The 21,743-nt window shown below is 32.6% G+C and overlaps 1 protein-coding gene across 3 annotated transcripts in view; it reads left to right on the top strand.

Annotated features, from left to right (window-relative positions):
* The first annotated feature begins 3,422 nt into the window (after window positions 1–3,422).
* Window positions 3,423–21,743, top strand: part of LOC148167275 (zwei Ig domain protein zig-8-like) — a 161,113-nt gene continuing 142,792 nt past the window's right edge. For 2 of the 3 annotated variants that reach the window (XM_088047531.1, XM_088047529.1), the window contains exon 1: window positions 3,423–3,843. In XM_088047531.1, the coding sequence (XP_087903657.1) occupies window positions 3,786–3,843 (58 nt within the window). In that variant the 5' untranslated portion in view covers window positions 3,423–3,785. The remainder of the gene's footprint in view (window positions 3,844–21,743) is intronic. The other variant, XM_088047530.1, reaches the window with a different exon arrangement.

Below are 21,743 nucleotides of genomic sequence, written 5' to 3'. Positions count from 1 at the left end.
TTTTTATTCATACGTGAGCTTGTCGGCATGAGAATTTTTTACATGGTGATATCACATTTCCGCTACGCCCTAAATCAAAAGTACGTATTCTTTCACAGCACATTCCTATTTGCTTTAACCTTTTTAAATATTCCGTTATTAAATCTAACTTTTGATTTACAACAGCAGCTAATTTTAAATATGTTACATTTTTCATCATTATTATTCTGTCTTTCACTTCATAGAGCTGTAACTGTAATAATGAGCTTTTTTCAATTAAAACTTATCCCGTAACTTTTAAAACAAAAGAAAGAATTTAAAGTGCAAAATTTTCAATTAATTGCTGTTTTAATATCCAACTGTACAGGATATTCCGATTTTTTAAAATTATATTCTCTAAAGTTAAATTAAAAAATACTCTGATCAAAACTACGAGCTGATTTTAAACTCTTTTAAACAAAATAAACGAGTTGAACAAGTTGGAATTTGCTGTCGAGCTAAAGAAGTTTGTTTGCAAATTCGACGATTTGAAATTTTGAGCAAACTCTTTACTGTTTTTGTGATCGTTGTGTATTGCTACTCATCGGAAAGTAGAAATTCGAGCTTTTGAGTTAAAGGGATTCCAGGTGTGGAAGCTGCAATGTAAAGTTATAACAAAATATCTCTAAAACCAAGTTGAATTTTTTGTTTTTTTTTAATGAAAGCTTAAAGTATTTTGCTGGATCCAATTTTCCAAATTTTCCAAATTTTGATTTTGATAAAGTCAATTTGAAATAGGTATGTAATTTTTTCCAGATGTTATTTTGTAATACAATTTCAGCCTTTTTGAGTACATTGTAAGCTATAGACATTTTTTATATTTTAATAAAATTTCTAAATGGCAAAATTCTTCCCCAAAAATTTTGCATTGACAAGCACTTAAGCGTGCAATTTCAATATTTTGAAAAACGGGATAATTAATACTTAACTGTACAAAAAAGAGATTATTTAGTAAATAAACAAAAACAAAGCAAAGTCATAGAACCTTTTTAAAAGCATATTTAATCTTAGTTTCTAAACACGATTTTTGAAAAAATAAACAATTCAATTAACTATGCATTTGTTATCAGGGTGACACTCGGTCCCAGCCTGCCCGAACAATCGAGGTCGTACTGTATATGGTTGTATCAGTCTGTAAAAAAATCAGAAATAATGAAAAATCATATTTGTCTTTATACCTGCATACTTATTAAGAAAGCCAAATCCTACCAACAATTCCTTCGAATCTGTGAAAAGTAGAAACCTTCTAGAAATGCTGTAAAAAGTTTATTATTTTTACCTCTTTTATGGTCTTGTTACTCAAATATGGATCTTATTGGCCCGAGGGGTTGTTATAATAGTTATGATACGGTCGACCATGCTACATCGATCGAAATTTGTGCTGTTTTCAATTTTATCGTTATCATTCCAACAACCCTTAAAGTCAACAGGCAAATTCGCACCAACATTATTCATGTAATTTTTTAATTCGCCTTTCTTGTCTTAATCTAAACCACTTGCTGTATAGTTATTTAACCGTCAAGTTTCCACATCATTCATGGCAAGTTAAAAGCTGCTATCAGATCGCCATCTGATTAAATTTTTAGTATGGAGTATTTATAGGTGTGTATTTTTCTCGAACACGCTAACTAGCTTACTTACTCTACCCTTACCAGTAAATCCGGAACTATTATGAAAGCTTTAAATAAATATCCAATGAAATCAAACACGAAGGTTTAACAGGTCGGATCGATAAAACTGTGGTTGAAAGATTATTAAAAAAACCATTAACTCAAAATTTATAAAAGAACTTTCCGGCAAGGTGGAATTTATCAAGTGTTTTCCTTTATAATTTGACACTTCACTTCATATTTTATACAGCTTTTGTAGAATGTTAATACGATCGTAAATTAAAAAAGTCAAAGTGTAATAATTATTTTTGACTTATTTTAGATATTGATTGTATTATTTACAAGGTGTCATTTCTCTAACCGTTTATAATATTTAGCCAGGTTTCAGAGAGGTTGTTCAGAAAAGAACGTGACAGTAATACAGGATGGAAAGATCATATAACACACATCACCTGTAGTGTTTTATTTCAAACAAGGGAGTTAAACAAAGGATTTTAGTGTTTTTAATCGTTTTTATTTACGGAAACACAGGGTGTTATATCTAGCCGGTACGGTTGTTTCCCCGCTCCGAATAAATTATTTTTAGATGATTGTGGAGCTTTATTTGCTTTTCAAGCTCTCTCCAAGTTTCTATGAAACTTTTTTGATTAAATTAAGCGTTTAATGAAACAATGAGTTTTATTCGAACAAACATAGTTCTAGAAATTCCATGTTCATATAACATTGGTTGTTATTGTTTTGTTCGAAAGACAACACATTTAGAAATTAGTAGAAACTATTTTTTATAATTGCACACTGTTGCAAGTTCATTATCATTTGTTTGAGTTTCCTTTGATGGTCTTTATTTGTCACTTTCTGTTATCTATTGCCGCAAGGAAGTTATAAAATTCGGGAGTTTGTCTATATCTTGTATTTGGCATGAGGAAATAATAAAATTTTTACAATGAAAGGCAGTTGTTGAGAGATGTTAGGCGAGTGTGGCACGGAAAAAAAGAACGAAAGAAGAACAAAAATGGAATAATGGATCGCAGTTTAAAAGCATCGTTCAGTAGAACCCAATGGTGTGTCGCCGTACAGAAGTTGAAATGGTTTGGCCACAAACAGGGGCTCTAACAGGAAGGAGGAATTGACAGTAAAATTGACGCAACTTTTGAATTAAAAGTCAACTGTTTTTTATTATTTGAGAAAATGCAACATATTATTTTGTCATGTTTCGACGATTTGTCGAAGTTTGTAAGAATGGGTTCTTAAATTCGATAAGAAATCGGAAAAATTGGTTAAGGGAAATGGATGGTCACGTAACAGCGATAGGAGAAGAGCGGAGGTGAGAAAGAGAAAATTCGGTAAACATTTGGTGAAACGATAGGATTTTTATTTTAATAGAATAGTTGAGTTTCGGTTTTTTTTTGGTACATATGTAAATTGATTGTGATGTGGACACGAAGAAAGACTGGTCTAAACGACGGTTATTTTGTAATAAAATGAGCAACAATGCTCGGATATTGCGATAAACTACTGAAAGCATGTCACATTTTGTCACATTTGTGTGTAAATGTGTAAAAATCCTAGTTCGAGGAAATTTGCGAGCGATAACGTTTTTACAGCCCAGTAAAATATTTTCAAGTGAAAGGGTTATTCAGTGTATGTTACATATCTTAGGTGAAGAAAAGATGTGAACACCCAAAAGAACACGGTAGGGCATCAAAATTCGTAGCGGAGGTCGATACGAAACAAGTCGGTTAGTATGGAAGCGAAACGCTAGGGGGCGCACTGCAAGATACGGCGGTTCGAACGGAAGCGTCGCGACGCCAGCTAGTATCGCGAGATCTGTCGCCCTTTGCAGATCATTTACGTCATTCAACCCCCAATTTACCTGTTACGAACACGCGGAATATTTTGATTTTTGACCAAGACTTTTCGTGACTGTGACAACACTTGTAATAAGGACATTGTCCTCCCTGGAGTTGCAAGCAATCATGTGTTTGGATTTTAATCGCGAACTGGTGTATAATTTCCAAATTTGAGGATTGTGAGAGTAATAAAGCAGGCGTGGCCTAATTTTTAACTGCAACAGTGTTTTGGTTTTGACACAACTTGAATTTTAGTGGTAGTGAAAGGAAATGTGAGTTAAACGATAAACTGTAGACTTTTGCAGAGATGGAAGGCGTAATGGTACCGTACCTTCTGGCTGTTGCTGTGATCTTTTCTAACACAGGTAAAAGGTTACACACTTCAGAACATGCATGCCTTAATTAAGACTCGGGAGTCTCCTGTTTATTGTCTTTCAGGAATTAAGTTTTATAGGCCGTTGGGCATGTTTTAGCCTCTCAACTTCCCTCCTAAAAACAAGCAAACATCTCGCTGTACCCAAATTATTTCACCAAATTGAGCAATCTACCAAATCATCCGAGCGTCTCAAAAATTTCCAACTACCTAAAAGTGCTCGAGAGTTATTTGTGAAAATTTATTTGGTACAAATGACGGTCGTTTTTAGGTAGACAAAATTACCGAAACAGTTTCTTCTTCACACTGACTTATTGTTAAATAATTCATTAATTGTTTTGTGTTGGAGATTAGTCAAGTTCACAAGGGAGGAATTCCTCACGTCCCTACAAAACTAATATCTATCAATTTATTACATAAAATGGAACAAGTTTAATTTTATTGGAAAATGGTAAACAATTACTCGGCTGTTAGCCGCGTCGATTTGTTATACAGCTCAAGCCGAGCACCGATTATGGGACCATTTGCTTTAGCTAAAAATAAATTACATTTCAAATACCGTTTAAATTGTTACGATCCCGATAAAATTCAAGAGCACTATTTTCACCAAATCAGAAAAAATCAAACATCTTCATTACCCAAGCTCTTAACATGCCAGTACCATAAGCTCAAGTGATTTTGACGTAATGTGAGCTTAATTTTAGCCTGAAAACTTTACCCTTGTACATGCGGTAGGCCTCTAAAATTCAGAACTAATTTAACTCATTCATAATTACCAAGAAAATGTATGATAATGAAAATATATGGCATATTTTCCACAATACCTTCCTGACCCAAATAATGTCAACATTGTTAAAATTACGAGTTTTGGAATTCCGAACATTCTTATTGAGATATTGAAACTTTCATCCAATCAAAAGATCGATTAGCCTTGTCCTGAAGAACTAAATCCGTCATCATTGGATTCTTCCCAGTAAAGAAAACCAGAGAGCCGACCAAACTGACCTAAGGCTTTAAGGGTAGATATGCAGAAACCAATTTTGCTTTCTCCTGAATCTTTGGAACTTGAGCCACGATTATTACCAAAATAACTCTTTCAACAAATGAGCACAATAATTCATTTTTATACCTGGAATTCCCAGAGTTTGATGTGATTGATTGATATATTTAGGGGATTTCTAGACGGTCGTAACACCTTGAGACATTGATTCATTACAAGTTATTTACGTAATTGATAATCTACGTCAGCATGATCTTTTAACACATTGTTGATGAAACAAAATCTTCTTAAGAATTATATGACATTGATTGACGAATTCATTTTGTGTTAATCTTCCTCAAGCCAGTAACGAACACGGACTAAATACAAGTAGGTATTTGATATTTTTAACTTGTTTCAATTTGCCAAGCAATTGTTAGCTAATATTTACAGTGAAAAAACTGAGTATTTTCACAAGCCTCCTCAGGTTATGACTGTGATGAATTTTTAAGCCAATATTTGTCGGCTTGTCGCCAAAATTGGCCGCACGTACATCCCTCATTTTCACATGTTATTCCATTAGGTAAACAAAAAAATAAACACAACTTGTTACGTGTACTTTCCTTTGTTAGCTTTTACTTACAGAACGAATACGTACTTCTTGTATGAGAAATTTTCTCATATTGACTTGTCTTACTCTTTCGATTTACAACAACAAACGGACACAATTTTCAACAAATCAAATTGTTTTTTTTAATGCAAGAGATAGTGCTGTCTTTTAGTGATTGAAAGTGATACCAATACATTGTTAATATCGATTTTACAAAAATCCGAGTTAGCCATTAGCCACGAGACCTAAAATCTGAATAAAATGAAACAGGAATACATAAAAAAAAAGCTTGGAGTGTGTATTACAATTAAATTTTTTGTTTGATGAATAAGCAACGTTTTCAGTCGCTGAAAGGAAAAGTACGTTTTAAAAAACACACAAAGTTTCCGAGGAGGAGGTTAATCTTTCTTCTCCAGCTTTTATCAATTTTTAATAGTATAAAAGCATTCTTTGGTTCTCAAACGTGTTTCCTTCGAATCATAATAAAAAATTTGCAAGGTTGGAAGTGATTGAAGACGCAGTCTTTCAGTGCAGTTTTTGTGGAATGCTCGTGCAGAAACTGGAAACTCCCAACTCGTTCGAATTTGCATTGAATTCTGCTTTTTTAGCAACACTCTGTATGTAACCTGATTTTCGATGAAGGATATAATAAAAGTTGTGTCAATCTCTGTAAATTAAGAATATAATCTCTAAATATTCATGGCCCTGAATTTTGATCCTCTGGATTGAAAATCTGTTATGAGGATAACCTGCCTATCACAACTCAGACTTACTTTACGTCCTGCGTTTGAGATCATGGGAAGCTTAAAATAATGTTTTCATCAAAAATGAGACGTGAAATGTTTGCAAATGCCGTATTAAAAGATACCAGTCACTCTCAGCTGAAAGATGATATCTTCTCTCCTGCTTAAATTAACCTCGAAAGATAACATAGGGCAAAACACGTTTCCTATGTATTTCTCCTATGTTCTAAATCTCATGGGATATCAGTTCTGGCCGCCCTTTAATAAACACCATCGACCTCGGGCTTGTAGACCTCTCTAAATTTCCAATAAAATACGTGTTCAAAAAATTGGAAAATTGTATAATTAAAAGTCGATAAACTGTGTATCTCTGTGCTTGTTTAAATTAGCTCTGTTGGTTTTTACGATCAGTTAAATAAAGTAACGGCTGAGTGTTACCTATCAAATTGAATTTAAAAAAATGATTTTGCCATTATCTGGGTTAGGAAAATGTTCGGTGGTTTAAATAATCCACAGCTTCACTAATTCGTGTTCCGTGTTGTTGAAATATTCCACGATGTAATTATTATTATTATCTCTCTTAAAACGTATGTCGGATATCCACTGTCCAGTTATAAAATGAAGATAATGATCAGAAGTAAAATACCCAAAAACATAACCAGCTTTTGCGGCGAATAATTAAATATGGGGTTGTGACTGGCGACTGTAATATTTTATGAACCAACACTGTAGGAACACAGTGCCAAAATATTTCTAAAATATTATGATGCATGTGTGTTTCAACAGGAATTCAGGAATTTTATGTCAGTAATAAGCCAGAACTGTTGAGGTGTACAGAATATTTTAAAAAGTTTCATTTTTATGAAATAACCGCAAATATTCTTTGTTTTATCGTTAACACGGTTTGTCAGTTTTGGTCACAAAATTCATTTATTCGAATAATGATTACTGATATTACGAGAGACGTTTATTGGAATTTAATATTCCAGTATTTTGATGCATGCGGATTGTTAATTTAAAGCAGTAATTAGAATAGAACTGCCATACTCTATTACTTTCATTAACAAATATCGGGTGCGTTTGTGTTAAAAATAATTAAGTCACGCGTTTGAATTATGGAACCCCAGATTATTTCTTCGGATCGATAAAAATTCAATTATTGAACATTCTCAATCAGTATTGGTATAACTTTCCCATCACAGAACATATCACGAACTTTCAGTTTCGGTAATTAACTTTTCCATGGTAGCTATAACATTTTATTTAGAGAAAGAAACAGAGATAAACACGTTTCAATTATAGTTTTCATTTGAGGTTATGATGTTTATCAGTAGAATTTATGCTTTTAAACATGATCGTTATAGTGGAATAAAATTTTAAAAATGCATAGTCACGCCATCGAAATTATCCTGTCTACAAAACACCGAAAACAACTCGAAATAAATAGTTTGTCAAGTTAGAGTCAAACCTGATAGAAATATATATCTAGATGTCAAACAACTTGGTCGATTAAATAAATCAGCGTTTCGTGTCGAAAAACGAAAGCATTCTTGCGCTTCAAAACATGGACACAACAATAAACACCAAACTTAACTATAATTAAGTATTGTTTAGACTACAGAAATGTGGTTTCCTGTAGGAGAGCTTTTGAAGTGCTTCACTGATTTCATGCAGAGTTACAGAAAAGCCGCAACTTCACGGTGTTTACTTTCAACTTCTTGAAAAACTCACTCCTTTATTATTTGGAAAGTTGCGCAATTTCATTATTTCTTCTCGACCTGTCAAAAGCTCACCATGATGGATAATTGACTCACACATTTAAGGGGAAGCGGCACCGGATAGATAATTACCTGACCCGCAACAAAATCGTCTGCGCTGGAGAGTAGATGTCAGGAAAACCAATACTACGGACCCTGTCATAAATTTAACATTACTGCAATTTCGTTCTCATCTCAATGGCAATGTGAAACGTGCAAGATAAAATAAGACACGCAAGCTTTTGTGTCTACTTGTAATTAAAAATTTACCCTTCGTACGTTTTGTTTCAATTTTTTAATGCGGACAAAAGGAGCAAAATGCTGTTAAGTACAAACTTTAATTAAAATTAAACCAACACCTTCAGGCATCTTCAGTAACAAGGCAAACTCAATTGACGCATACAAAAACAAATAGAGTATTACAAAATCACAAAAGTAAAAAACACAAGCTTTCTAAACTTTTATTTTTATTTAAAACAGTTTTCTTAATTTTTTATTTCAGTTGCAAGTTAACTATAGAAACGATCAACAGTTATTCCTTCAAGTTTACTCAAAATTTTGATTACCTGGAAGTCGTTTGCATGAGTGACTGAATAATAATCTTATTGGAATTAAGAAGATCAACAAAATTATAATTTCAAATTTTGACTGTTACGCCTACATCCCATTGTTTTTTGTGGAGAAATTTTGTGTTGTAATTGGTTGGTCGAAAGTAGCTTGGGAAAATAACATTTTATTAATCCTGGAACGCAGCCGTAAAGGTTAACGAATTCCGTGTTGTAATAGTGTGTCAATAATAATGATTTCATTGTAAAAAGGTGTACCTGGTGGATCATTATCAAACTCTTAGTGTTATCAAAATGGAAACATGAGTAGAAGTAGCGTATCCATTTTGCTTTTGCTCATTTAAACTGTTAAGGCATGTTGGTTACAATATTACAAAGAGTTTTGCGTCTCCTCTCTGCAATTAATGAGTGAAGGGTGGTTTTACCCCATTTGTGGAATAATTTATCCTAATAAGGGCAGTCCAACAATTTAATCTTGGGTATGTGTAGAAGACAGAGCATGGTTTGTGACCGCATAATAGCTTTTGCATGTTGAGATTTTTGTGAAATAAACTAACTCAGTTAATGTTAGTTTTTTATAGTAGACAATAACTTTACGAGGTTTTGAAAATTCATAATTATATTATGACGTTACGGGAACAAAACAGTCTTTAATTGAGCCCAAACATAAATAAAATGGCTAACGTGACTTCCGGGTAACTAAAATTATCATTTTCATTCCTACAAGTTTACACGAAGCGACATTAAGAAATAAATTTATAGATCCAATTAACACAAATTTATAAAATCATTAAAATGTAGCCCCTTTTGCGTGATGTTATAAAAATAGGTACTCGTATCATTTTGTGTTTGGGGCAAATTTTAGAATTTTTTTTATGTTTAATCACCTCATGTTTTGATTTATTTCTTTCTTTCGTTTAAAATACGTTGCAATAAAAATTACACGCAATTAAAATCTGTGACAGTTAGCTTTTGCGTGTCTTGAGATGTTGACGTCGTTTGCTTCATATTTTAATTTAACCACAGAACAAAATGGCCCATTAAAGTTTTTAAATTGAAACATTAATATCGTACAAAAGTTGTTAAAGAAAATTATTCGGGTCCAAGTCTAATTGTGGAAGTTTTAAACAAAAATCTCTAATCAATACGATATTTTTAGACCCTCATTAGCGAGTAAAATTAAATATAGCAACTAGCGCGTTAACGACTGTTGAACTTTCTAATTATCACGTGAACTTAAACTTAGATATGATACTGACTTTTAGAGTGATTTGAAAAATTGATAATCTATTCGCGATTATAATAAAATTTTCTTTATCAATACTGCTGCTGACGGCTAATTGAATTACAGTAATTAAAAGCATGCAGAAAAAGCTAGCATCGATCTTATTAAAATTATGCAAAAAATTTAATTCATTATACATAATTTAAGCTATATAACTTTATACGTTATGGATGAAAAAGGGTTTCAGCCGAGGATAAACGTGTTGAAAAAATAATTGCCTGTCTTATAGCGAAAGCTGCGTGATACAAAATTTATTCTAATTTCACCACGAATTTTATCAAGCTCACCTACAACGTTCTAACAAGAAAATTAAGCTTTTCACTAGCCGACAGAACGATGACTTTGGTATATGCGACCTGCATTTAAATATTCTGAAAAATTTAAGCGAGCTCGAAGCATTTTCTGGTAAAAATATTTAAACTTTAAATGGGTTTTCATTTTTTTATGAATTTGGGCTCTCTGATTTCTCTTCAAATTCGGATAAAATTCAGAAATATTCAAAATATTCCAAGCGTACAAAAGGGTTTATAAAGACGAATCTAAGTCTAATGGAAGGAATGTAAGGAATCGAAAGAATATGAGAATGAGAGTCCGAGATATCTAAAAAATCCAAAGAATCCAAGAGGTAGCATAATCAAAACATTTGAAGGATCTGAGATATAAACGTCGCGAGAATCTGAATCTACAAAATTTGAAGAATTTAAACAAAGTATATGTGATTTTATACAGAAATCTGAAGATTAAGTTTCCGTTTCAAATAATTATTCAATTAGTGTGGTCGTTCCACGAAATGCGCAGATTTTTGATGAAACTCCGAACCGAATTAAGATCTCAAGAATTTAAAATAATGAATTTGTATGATTTAATTGGTAGGAACGCTAGCTGTCAAACAGCTCGTTTATCAGCATTTAACAGCTTTATAGATGCACACCTTGTACAAATCACCGTTTCATTAAGTTGATTGTTTCTCATTAAGTTATTTCCACCCGCATTCGTTGTGGAAAACAGTTTGCTTAACAGTAGAATCGTTTGAACGTTTCCTTATAATAAATTATGCGAAACGTTTGATGGACTATTTATTATTGGCACTGATGTGCTTGGGGCACGACGAAATCGGTCGCTGACTCCATGACAAATACATGACGGAGTTTTGAATGTTTCCGATGAAATCGTTCAAATACGAAAAAAAAAACTTGCTCGTAATATTGTCAAGTGTTTGGCTTGGTGCAAAGTACACAAGACGACTGAAATATCATAAAACAACTGTGACTTCTCATGATATTCTTGCATATTGAGGAGCAGTGATACTGTGAATAAGGTAATCGTTCGGATAAACAGAGAAATGAAAGGGTTTTAGTCTCGGCGTATTCTGAGTACTGTTAAACATTTGCGTTGAGAGGTAAAGGAAGACTTTCTAATGGAGTGTTTCCACTCTCCGCCCTATCATACAACTAGGAAACGTTGTTACATATCAACAAACACACGCTGGGTTTTTGCCGGTGCTGGTTTAGTTTGAATACTACTCAGGAACATTAAATCTGTACAAGGGTTGTTCAAATAAATTCATCAATCAGGATCTTGTCATGATGAAAACCAATGACTTGCACTTTATGCCGTGGATTTGCATCTACGTAGTTTTAAATATTTATACAAAATCTTCTCTCATAGTCTGGAAAACGGGAATCGCAGCGTGACTGCCTTTTATAAACACGAACCATAGGAATTTCGATCTACTATTTCCCAAATAGTCATCACCACCAATCGAGAGTTCGGGCAAAATATGCCGTTATCTCAGTAAATATCCTCTCATTCCCACTGTCTTGTTTGATTATAGTTTTGAAAGAATGCGATTTATCAGGACCGGTATCATATTTTACACATTTCATTACTAGTCATTACTCATTCTAATTAGTTATTTCATTACACTAGTAAATCTATGGCACAGTTAATCGATTTATTAGTTTTGGTACAGATATTAGATCTGGTTTCAGTTTGACTGCATTTGTATACTTTATAGTTGACTGTACAACATTAGCAACGCTACGGTTCTTGAACGCCCCGATACGATGAAGAGGTGAGGCAAGGTCTTTATAGATCGACGCGTAGAAATGTTTAATTAGCTCCATCAATACAAACTTTCCTTCCTTCATCCTTAATTGGTTGCTTGTCCTTTGATACATAAAGTTTAACTTGCAACTGCAATATAAATCTACTTAACGGCAATAGTGGGTGGCTTTGTTGTTAATTTAGTCTTATACGATTTGTTTACTTTCAGCACTAATTATGAGTTATTTTCAGTTTTAATAACTAAAAAAGGGGACGTCTGGAAAGCCGATTTGACGAATCTGATGAAAACCGATTATATTTTATTCTTACATTTTATCAAAATAGACAGTGCAATTCACGGATTCATACAAAACAATAATTACACTAGTCAACAAATTTTTGAAAAATATCTTACTGAAAAGTAATTTTTAAAATGAAATAGCCTTCTGATTTTGATTCTGAAGTTTGTTTTGCTTCATCAGACCAGGGTTTAGAAATATTAGATAACTGGTTTCGGATTTAAAATCAGGAGGCAATCCTACTTTATGAATGACTTTTTACTGCTCCAGTACAAATTTCGTCCAAAAATTGTTGACTAGTGTGAGTTGATTAGTGCTGAATTTTGTTCTGCATAAAATGAGGAAGAATAGTTCGAAATGGAACTTTTAATTCTGTAAAGACTCTAGGTAAGAAAAAAAAATGTTTTCAAATTTTGCGGTTTTAATTTCCCAAAGTAGCAGCTTTGCATATTTGAGAAATGGAATAAAATAATTTGTAACAATTTGCATTCTTTTTCTTTCAGAAGTTTTTGTTTAAGCGCAGTATGCAGTGTAATGTATCGTTTGAAAATGTAACTTCCAAAGTGAAGATCCAATAAATACCGTTCCATCTCAAGTCGAGCATTTCCTAATTTCTCTCAGACATTCAATCACGTCATCAAATTGCATGAAATTCTTAAGTGTCTGATATAAAACACCTGCAGCAACCATCCCCGTACACTTGGAATTCCCAGTTCTAACTTGATTTTCTTATGGTGTCTGTACGTACATATTTCTAAAAATTGATGTCAATAGATCACAATAAAATCTCATTTTGTTCCACCCGGGATATGGATTTAACGGCAGAGGACTGCAACATTTGTTTATGGCATTAATTGCTTTGAATGACATTGCTGTTATTTATGGAAATGTTTGGAGTTTAGTATAATTGTAATTGTAATAACGATCTGTACTCATTAACGTTCACATAAAGTTTGAGAGTTTGTTTAATTCTGAAGTGTATTTAAGCATTTTTTAACGTCGGGAATATGAAACAAAGTAGGAAAAGTCATGTAAATACTATAATAGTAGCACGCAATGCTAAAAATACATTTAGCAGCAATAAATATGACTAACGCGCTACGTACATACATTAATAATGTAGTTTTGTATTATTTATTAAATAAGGCTTGTATAGAGATTACTATTCAAAATAAAATTAGTAGCAAAGGTATTTTTAGATTGCTCAATGAATAGATTAAAGCATTCTTTTAGACGTCTGACGAACTTCAGCAGGTGTACGTCAAATGCTGTCGTTGGTGGTCCGAGCAATTATCAGTTCTAATATTTGAGATACCTACTTTGACGTTAATATTTAACTTCCCGAGTTCACATGTGGTTCAAACTCCAGCAACATAAACTATCCACTTTTTCAATAATAAATAAGGTACAGAATTTATTGCGTTTCTTAAGGTAATAAATCAGAAACGCTCGTTACTTGTCTGACAATTATCTACTTTTTTATGTTTCACATTCTCTTGTTAAGGGGCGTAACAGAATGTAAATAGACGAAAAATATATTCAACCGCCCTTCTATTGTTTCACTTTATTTAGACGAAATCACCTGCCTAATACCATAACTATATATCAGTTCCCACAAAACACCTCCCCAATTGATTCTCAGGATCCTGTTATAACCATCAATTTTTAGACGCCAGGCTCAAAAACTGTTGCGTTGTTTCCTGAAGATACCGTACGAAAGCCGGTGATGCTTTGGTAGATTTTCAACCTAATTTAACTTCAACTGTATCATTACGTGTGTTGATTTGAATTAGATTTAAGTCGCCGTGGCATTGGAACAGATGATAACTTCATAACAATGCATAAAGAAACAGAGGTTACCCGGAAGGTCTTTGGGGAAAATAGGTTCCGCAGTATGGATAGGAATACATTCACAAAACATTATTTAAGGCGTGTTCTAAAAAATAGTATCCATTTAGAGGGTTAATGTTACGACCTTTCGGTGTCGTAAAATCGCGTGGAAAGTCTTAAACGAATAGTTGAGGTTTACGTGTCAATGGTTATTTGAGATTAATAACTTCGGATTTTGAACTACGACAACAATGGTTTGTGGAAAGACCACAAGTCACTATTTGCTAAGGGCATCAATAGTGGTTTTGACTATACGAGTATGCAAAACCACAACTTTAAGATACCGCAATTGTGGAATGTGTCCTAGGAATTTCCATACTCGTTCTGTCAGTGTTCGTAATGCTTAACTTTTTATTTCTGATTACTTTGGTTAGAACCGCATGAATAAACATTCTCAACCCTCATTTTAAATACATACCGCTGATTGTCTGGCTTACACGTATTCTCTCATTTCGCTAAAATAGTTGATTCAACTTTCAGGACGTGAAGCAGAATGAAAGCTGAAATGATCATTAAAAGATAAATGAAAACGGGTGTTGGAAACATAAGAAACACCATATTCGCCACTAGAACAAATATTTCATGAAGATATCCTAAATTCTCTTTATATTAACACCCCTATCGGGTTACGCACTGACATCTTTGGTCATTTATGTTAGTTTGCGAGACTGCTTCAACCTTCAGTAACGATCATTTAATTAACCTAAGTAAAAGCTCTTTAGAACCCTTTAAATTACAAACCTCAAGTCCTCGTAACAAAAATATCTTACGCTACCCTCCCAACAAATGATGTTTCAGATTCACATGTAGGATTAATGTTCGCTGAAAAGGTAAAAGAATAAAGATTGCTTAAAGTTCAGTAGCGTCGACATTCATAATAAGCAAAGTTGTCCATCACTGTCACTTCTTGATATGAACAAACATAAAATCGTAAGTTGGTTGTTGTGACGTTTGGGAATGAAATTTCTGCTCGAAAAGTCGTTAGCGCTTGCTCGATCTAATACATGAAACTTTGTGATTTCAATTATGTAAGTTTCTCTAGTAGCTTTGTTGGGTAATGACTCACTCTCCATTGTACTCAAACACAAAGCAAGTCAAACTGAAATAAAATTAGATAAATATTTCATTGGAATAAGCCGCATTAAATACGAAAAAATTGTATTTTTTTTCCTTCAGATTAAACATTCTCTTATGCACACTACTTTTAGTGTTTATATATTACTTTGCGGCAACTTTTGTCTTTGAGCGCTTAGACAGTCTCAGTGATTGGCTGAAATTAAATATAAAAATGTATGAGATAGTAGAAGGAAATCTCCGAGTTGAGCCCAAGTATAAGTACTTAAAAAACTTGGAAACTTGTATCTTCTTGTTAAAAGACAGGAAAATGTTTAGCCTAAGTTTAAAATGTTAAAATCTAGTTAGTGGTCGAACTCTAAAAACGCCAGCGAATAAAAAATTGTTGTTTTTGATTTATGATTATGACATGAACGCTTTGTCATTTTTATGAAATCTTAAAGGATTCTTTTTTTTCAGTATCAGTTTAAACAAAATCGCTTCGAGCAGCAAAGAACTTTACTCCACAAAAGACCACGCTTTATGCAATCTTTTAAGCAAGTTCCATACAAAGGAACATAATTTTTTCATAAAAGAATCCTAAAACGTTTAATAACATCGATTCTAAGATAAACATGTAAGTGTTATGCGAAATCGTTGATTTACTAGATTTGACCTTCCATTTCCTCTAATCTAAATTCGATACTTCGCAACGAGCAACGTGAAAAATTTCAAAATGTTATATTTTTCACAGACCATTTATTGGAAGTTCCATTTTGTTGGTCATTTTTCTTTTGCTACTCTCCGAGAATTTTATCGATTTAGCTGTAAGAAATACATCAAAATGGAAAGAGATCAAAATTACACATACTTCCATCTCACCTACACAGCCTCGGAAGCAAACATGTACAACTCTAAAAGAACAAACTTTACAAGCGAATGTTTACACACGGTTCTAAATTGTCTTTACTGTTTAAACGCTCTACAATATTTCTTGTGTCAACGATATTAAAATTATAGCTCCAACCGTTTGCCCGGTAAAAATTCCGTAAATGTTGATAAATGCCATGTACATTTACAATATAACAATATTAATAGGTCATAAATTTATAGAATATGGTACATTTTTGAAATTTATTACTGTTTTGTGCAACCAAACGTTGTTTTTACCGGGAATCAAAAGATTTATTAGGCATATTAACCGAATCACTGGACAGAATAGAAACTTATCGTTTACAAAAATGTATTGACTCCTGGAGCACACCCTTAAAATATATGACAGACTCCTTTCAATTTACCGCCGAACTGAGAATCATAATTTAATCAAAAACGAGAAATCCAACCAATACCCGTTAGCGTATTTTGGCTATTTATCAGATCAAAATCAATTGTATCCTACGGTAATGCAAAATTCAATTAATGATTCGAATAGTTTTATCTCGATTCGAAGCCATTTAATACTTCAGTGATGATAATTTTCAACTCAGCAAGCATATTCATTTTAAATTACTATATTCCATTATAGTAAGTCTAATCCAGAAACGAATTCACACCTTACAAAAGAATTCATATAATCCCACAAAAATGTTTAAATGTACCTAAATTCCTTTCACCAAATAGGGGATTTAAATGCAAAATAGTGATATTTTATTATTCAATTATAAGCTACTGAAAACAATTAAAATATAGACCCTATTCGATTTTCACCGGAACTTTCACCCTAAAATCAAGCCGCCGGAAGCCAGTGCATTACCGCTAAGCTTTTGTGGTTTACAACCCTTCACTGAATCATACCAACCTCATTTTTATTTGTACGCTGCATTCTAGGGATGTTTTGGGAAATGCTCGTTTAATTATAAAAAAGTACGAAATATGAACATGTCATAAACAAAGATATAGTGCTGTAATGCTGCGATAAGGAATATTTTCAAATAATAATAAATTTTCACACCTAAAAGTCGTTGAAAGGATTTGTAGAATAATATGACCTATTATTTTGGAAGAATTTTAAGTCAGAATTTCCCTACAAATAACAGAATTAGACGCGATTGTACAACTCGATATCTTGAAATCTGTTCGTTTGATTTTTATTTAAATTTCAAATACCGAAGCTGTGGTCGAAATTTTCATTAACATGAAGCGCTAAAAAACTTCGTTTTATTCGATCAAATAATTTTTAAATCATGTATCATGCAAACTTTGTATTTGTTTTAGATTACACAATTACTTTCTCTTGCTTTGGGATATTTTCTTTCTTTTATAGCAATTTTGCATAAAACGTGTTTGTTTTTACAAAACACATTGGTCAGTAATATGAAATTAAAAATCAAATTCTCCGGTTGTTTTATATAGAAGATAAATGTCGCTTTTTGTAGATTTAAAAAACGACAGTGAGAATTAGTGAAATAGCAAATAAAGTTTTAACGATCAGCAAGTAGTAAAATAGCAAATAAATGAAGTGGATAAAGACGTCTTCATTTAAAGGAGTTGATGGCTTGGCGAGTGTATTCGAAAAAAAAGACACAACAGAATTCCATGTTTTGTATGTTAAACTCATCATCATTCAAAAGGCCGTGTTCGATGTTTCATACAATCCTTGTATGCAAATTTGGCGTGGGTGAATAGTAGCATTTTTTCGCTGCTGCCATGTTCCAAACAAAAATTCTGTTCCGATGATTTAAAGTAACTTACAAACAACGATTGAAATTTATCCCACTAGCAGTAACATTTGTCTTTTTTATTCGTCACGTATAATATAATACACTTCTGAAGTGCCAATTCTCACTAAGATTTATTAAGGGTATACTTTACATGGGTTCGAACATTTACCACCCTCTCAGTGGGCATTGTTTCCTAACCCCGACAATGCCTGAAAGGTCGACCAATTATCCCTATATGTGAATTTAACTTTCCCCATCAATTCTCTTATCCGGAAAAAATTCTTTAATTTATAACCGCATCACCCATTTATATCTTTCCAAAATGAATTTGTTGATGTCTGCACTTAGGAGTGATACATGAACACTTTTGACCAGTTGAAGGGTGCCATTAGGAAAAAATGGATTTTTTTCCGAGCGATCAGTCACCTGTAATTGCGATATATTAAATTAATAGCGGTCATAACCAGCTGCTCTATAAAATACAAAGGCATTAGACGTCGTTTTCGGCCCGAGAAAAAAAATTATTTGTACAGTAAACATTAGAAAGTAAGTACTTATTTCACGCGGAATCCAAAAAACTCAAAAGTTTGATATCTCCGGAACTACGACAGATAGAAAAAATCCAAGGATCCGGTCTTACATAGCTCGATTTTTAACACTTTATTTCAGTTCAAGACTAAAGCTTTAATCTACGATTATACGTTGAATCTGATTGCAGAAAAATATTTTTAGTTTGGAGTGAAATATAATCCGTCAGCTCACACTTTTTTTTTGAAAATTAGCACAAATGTGTAAAAACCAACGATCAAAACAATAATGTTCCTGAACTCAAATCTTTAAATTTAAGCATTTAGGGGTTGTTTTAAAATCTAAAAGTTAATATCTTTTTCTATTGATTTCTTTGTAATTTTTTAACCGATTTTGTTTTACGGGTATTGAAAGAAAAAAAAATTCCTACACTACTTTTTTTTGTAGACATAAATTTTCCGCATTAGTCCCTGGAAATATTGTTTCTTCGAAAAAAAAATTGTTACATAAAACATGAAAAATAATGAATTTTTTGTTTTGTTAAAAAGTTGATCGACCGATCTGAGATTTGGCCTGTTGATCTTTAAGCAGTTGCACAAGGGTAGTTTACATCTTGTTCGCCGCATTAAAATTATAGGTTAATATAATAGTAAAGGTGAACTCTAAATAGACTGTTGCACCAATTACTTGTTGTAACGAACATGCCATTAAGAACTAATTTGAATGAACGATAGATAGTGAGCAGCTTCATATAGTACCCATAAATTTTTGTTTTATTAACGTTGATTGAGTGAATACGTTGGGGATCTGGTGTGAGGAGTATTATCAAAGTTCCTGTAATTGAAAAAGATTTTCTTTTAATTAATTGCTAATCCGTTGAGAGTCGAATGTGTGTTAGGAAAAGAGGCGGGAACGAATGAATATGACTTTTATAATTTGAGCGAGTGGTAGTGGAATGCATTGTTGAGAGACAATTTATAGATTAACGGTGTTCAAAGTTAATCTGTTTTGTTGAAACTGGTAGTGAGAAAGGGGTATAAAACAAAATTGATTATAAGCTTACGCATACCTCTGCAATATTTTACACAGTTTGGTGTTTCGGCTCACTAATTGCTTAAATATAATTAATTATCAAGCGGAATTAAATGCGTATTATTTCTTAAATTTAAATGTGAAGCCATTTACTTTTCCTTAAATACACTTTCTTGGTTTAATCGTTCTTCTTAAAATTTGCCTGTTTTATTGAAGATATATATTTTATTTGCATTTAAATAAGAAAAGTTCAGATTACATTAAATGCTTAAATTTCTTACGATTACCGATGTTCCGATGTTATTAAAACTTGCTGCTTTGGGAATAAGTACAATTTTACTTCTTCTTTGCACGAAAACCGTCTTATACGACCTCATTAGTAATAAAACACAATTTTAGAACGAATTTAAATATTTAAAGTGACTTATTTCTTATTCAACGTAAATTGATCGTGGTTGATACATAATTATGATATTGAATTGAAAATCGCTAGAAAGCAGAGGCACCAAGTACAAACATCACAAAGACAAATAATTAAGCCAGGAGCGAGAAACAAGAAAGTGATGTATGCGGTGGAAGTTAGTAGGGTAAAGCAGTAATATTGTTAGTCGAAGTAAAACTTTAAAACAAGATAAACTTGAAATTAGTCATATGGTAGTTGTTATACGGCTTCATTTAAATGAAGTGTAAGTAATAAACTTCTTAGATGATTTAAAGGTGTGACTAGGAATAAAAGTACGGAACTTCAATATATTTGGATCAATATATGAAACGCGAGCATATTTCTCAATACTAAACAGATATCTATTGTCGACATTTGCTCTTATTGCATTTTCACCATAAAAAATATTCATAACTTGATTTCTTTGCATCAATTTTAAAATTCATGAATCATGAATTTTATGTAAATGACTTTAGATATATTGTACCGTCAGGATTGGGGATCGTCTTATGCCTTATCGACATCAGGAGATGCGTTGCGTTTTCTTATCATCAGCTTCAATGGACAAATCAATATATCAAGCTTGCACATGAAAATTTTTGTCACGTATTGATAAAGCTACATTATTTTCCTCCCTTACCAGAGTATTTTATTATTTTTAGGGATCAATTTTCCTTTGTTCTCTGATATTTGCTTTTCTACATTTACTATCTGTCACCGAGCAACAATCTCTGCTTTTTGACCTCTTAAAGCTGCAACTTCTCAACTCTTGATTTTCTTGGCAGCAGCACCGCGTGATCTTTTACTCGTATAAACTCGCGTGGGCTTTTGATAAATATTTATAGTTGATTTTTTCAGGATAGTGTGATAATAAAACTCAATTTCAATAAGATTACAGTACACACAATTCATAATAATTTTTAAATCTCCACATTAATATTAAACGAGCACAAACACGCCTCTGCTTGGTCTGTTATATTTCTAGAGATTTCGATTTTTGCCAGAAAACGATATAATACAGCGTCGTAATTAATTAGTGTGCTCTATCTCAACCGTTTTTCTGTTTACGAGCGATTGCGTACTTTTCTACTTTAGGCCAACTTTTTCTACTTATTGTAGTTCTTTGTTCTTAAACTCCTCTAAAACAAACGCCTGTCCAATATTTTCTGCCCAACACAATGGCTGGATCTTATTTTATACACCTCGTTTATTAAAGCTTTTGAAAGCTTCTCCGAATGTTAAGCGGAAAACAAATTTATAAATAACACTGTCTTCTTTTATTAAGATACAATTTTGGTATTCGCTTTTATTTCTTTAAGAGAATTAACCGAGTCGGGGCATTTTCACCATTCAAGCACAGGTACACAACAGAATTTGTTTGATAAAAATGTTATTTACTACTACAGTCATTCCCTTTCAACAAGCTTCAAAGAGGATTTCGACACCAAAATACTGTCTTACGGAAATAATAAAGATTAATGACTGAAGACTTATTATTACTTTCTCAATTAGAAGAAAGAGTCCAATACATCATTTTCATTATGCGACTACAACCAACAAAATTCGCTTTTACTTTGACGCAGATTCAATTTCAATCCTTCGTTACACCCACCCAAGTTCCGTATTGTTTATTTTCGATGAAAAACAGCTAATGTTTCAAACCCGTTAATCAACTATTAGTGTGTTAATCACCAGCTAATCAATCAAATTCATAAATTTATTGAACAGCTATTCGATATCCAATCGATTCCATATAATAACCACAATAGTTTTCAACTTCAATCGAGTCGATAATAATTAGATATGTCGTTCGAACAACAATCATTTTCAGTAAATATTCTATAAACAAAAGTCTTTCAGTAGTAAAGCAATTAATCCAGTTACCACTATAATTAAGTAGAATACAGTCAAGTTTCCTTTTTGTACGTTTAATTTTTAAGTATTTTTCTTTGGTTCAGAACGTTTTGATATGATTGAAAGCGACAATAATTGATTAGGATAT

This window comes from Gnatocerus cornutus, chromosome 10, assembly GCF_029298725.1.
Source record: "Gnatocerus cornutus isolate USDA-ARS CGAHR chromosome 10, icGnaCorn1.1, whole genome shotgun sequence".
Taxonomy (NCBI): Eukaryota; Metazoa; Arthropoda; class Insecta; order Coleoptera; family Tenebrionidae; genus Gnatocerus; species Gnatocerus cornutus.
The sequence above is the reverse complement of the archived record's forward strand: the minus strand, read 5'-3'. Positions and strand labels throughout refer to the sequence as shown.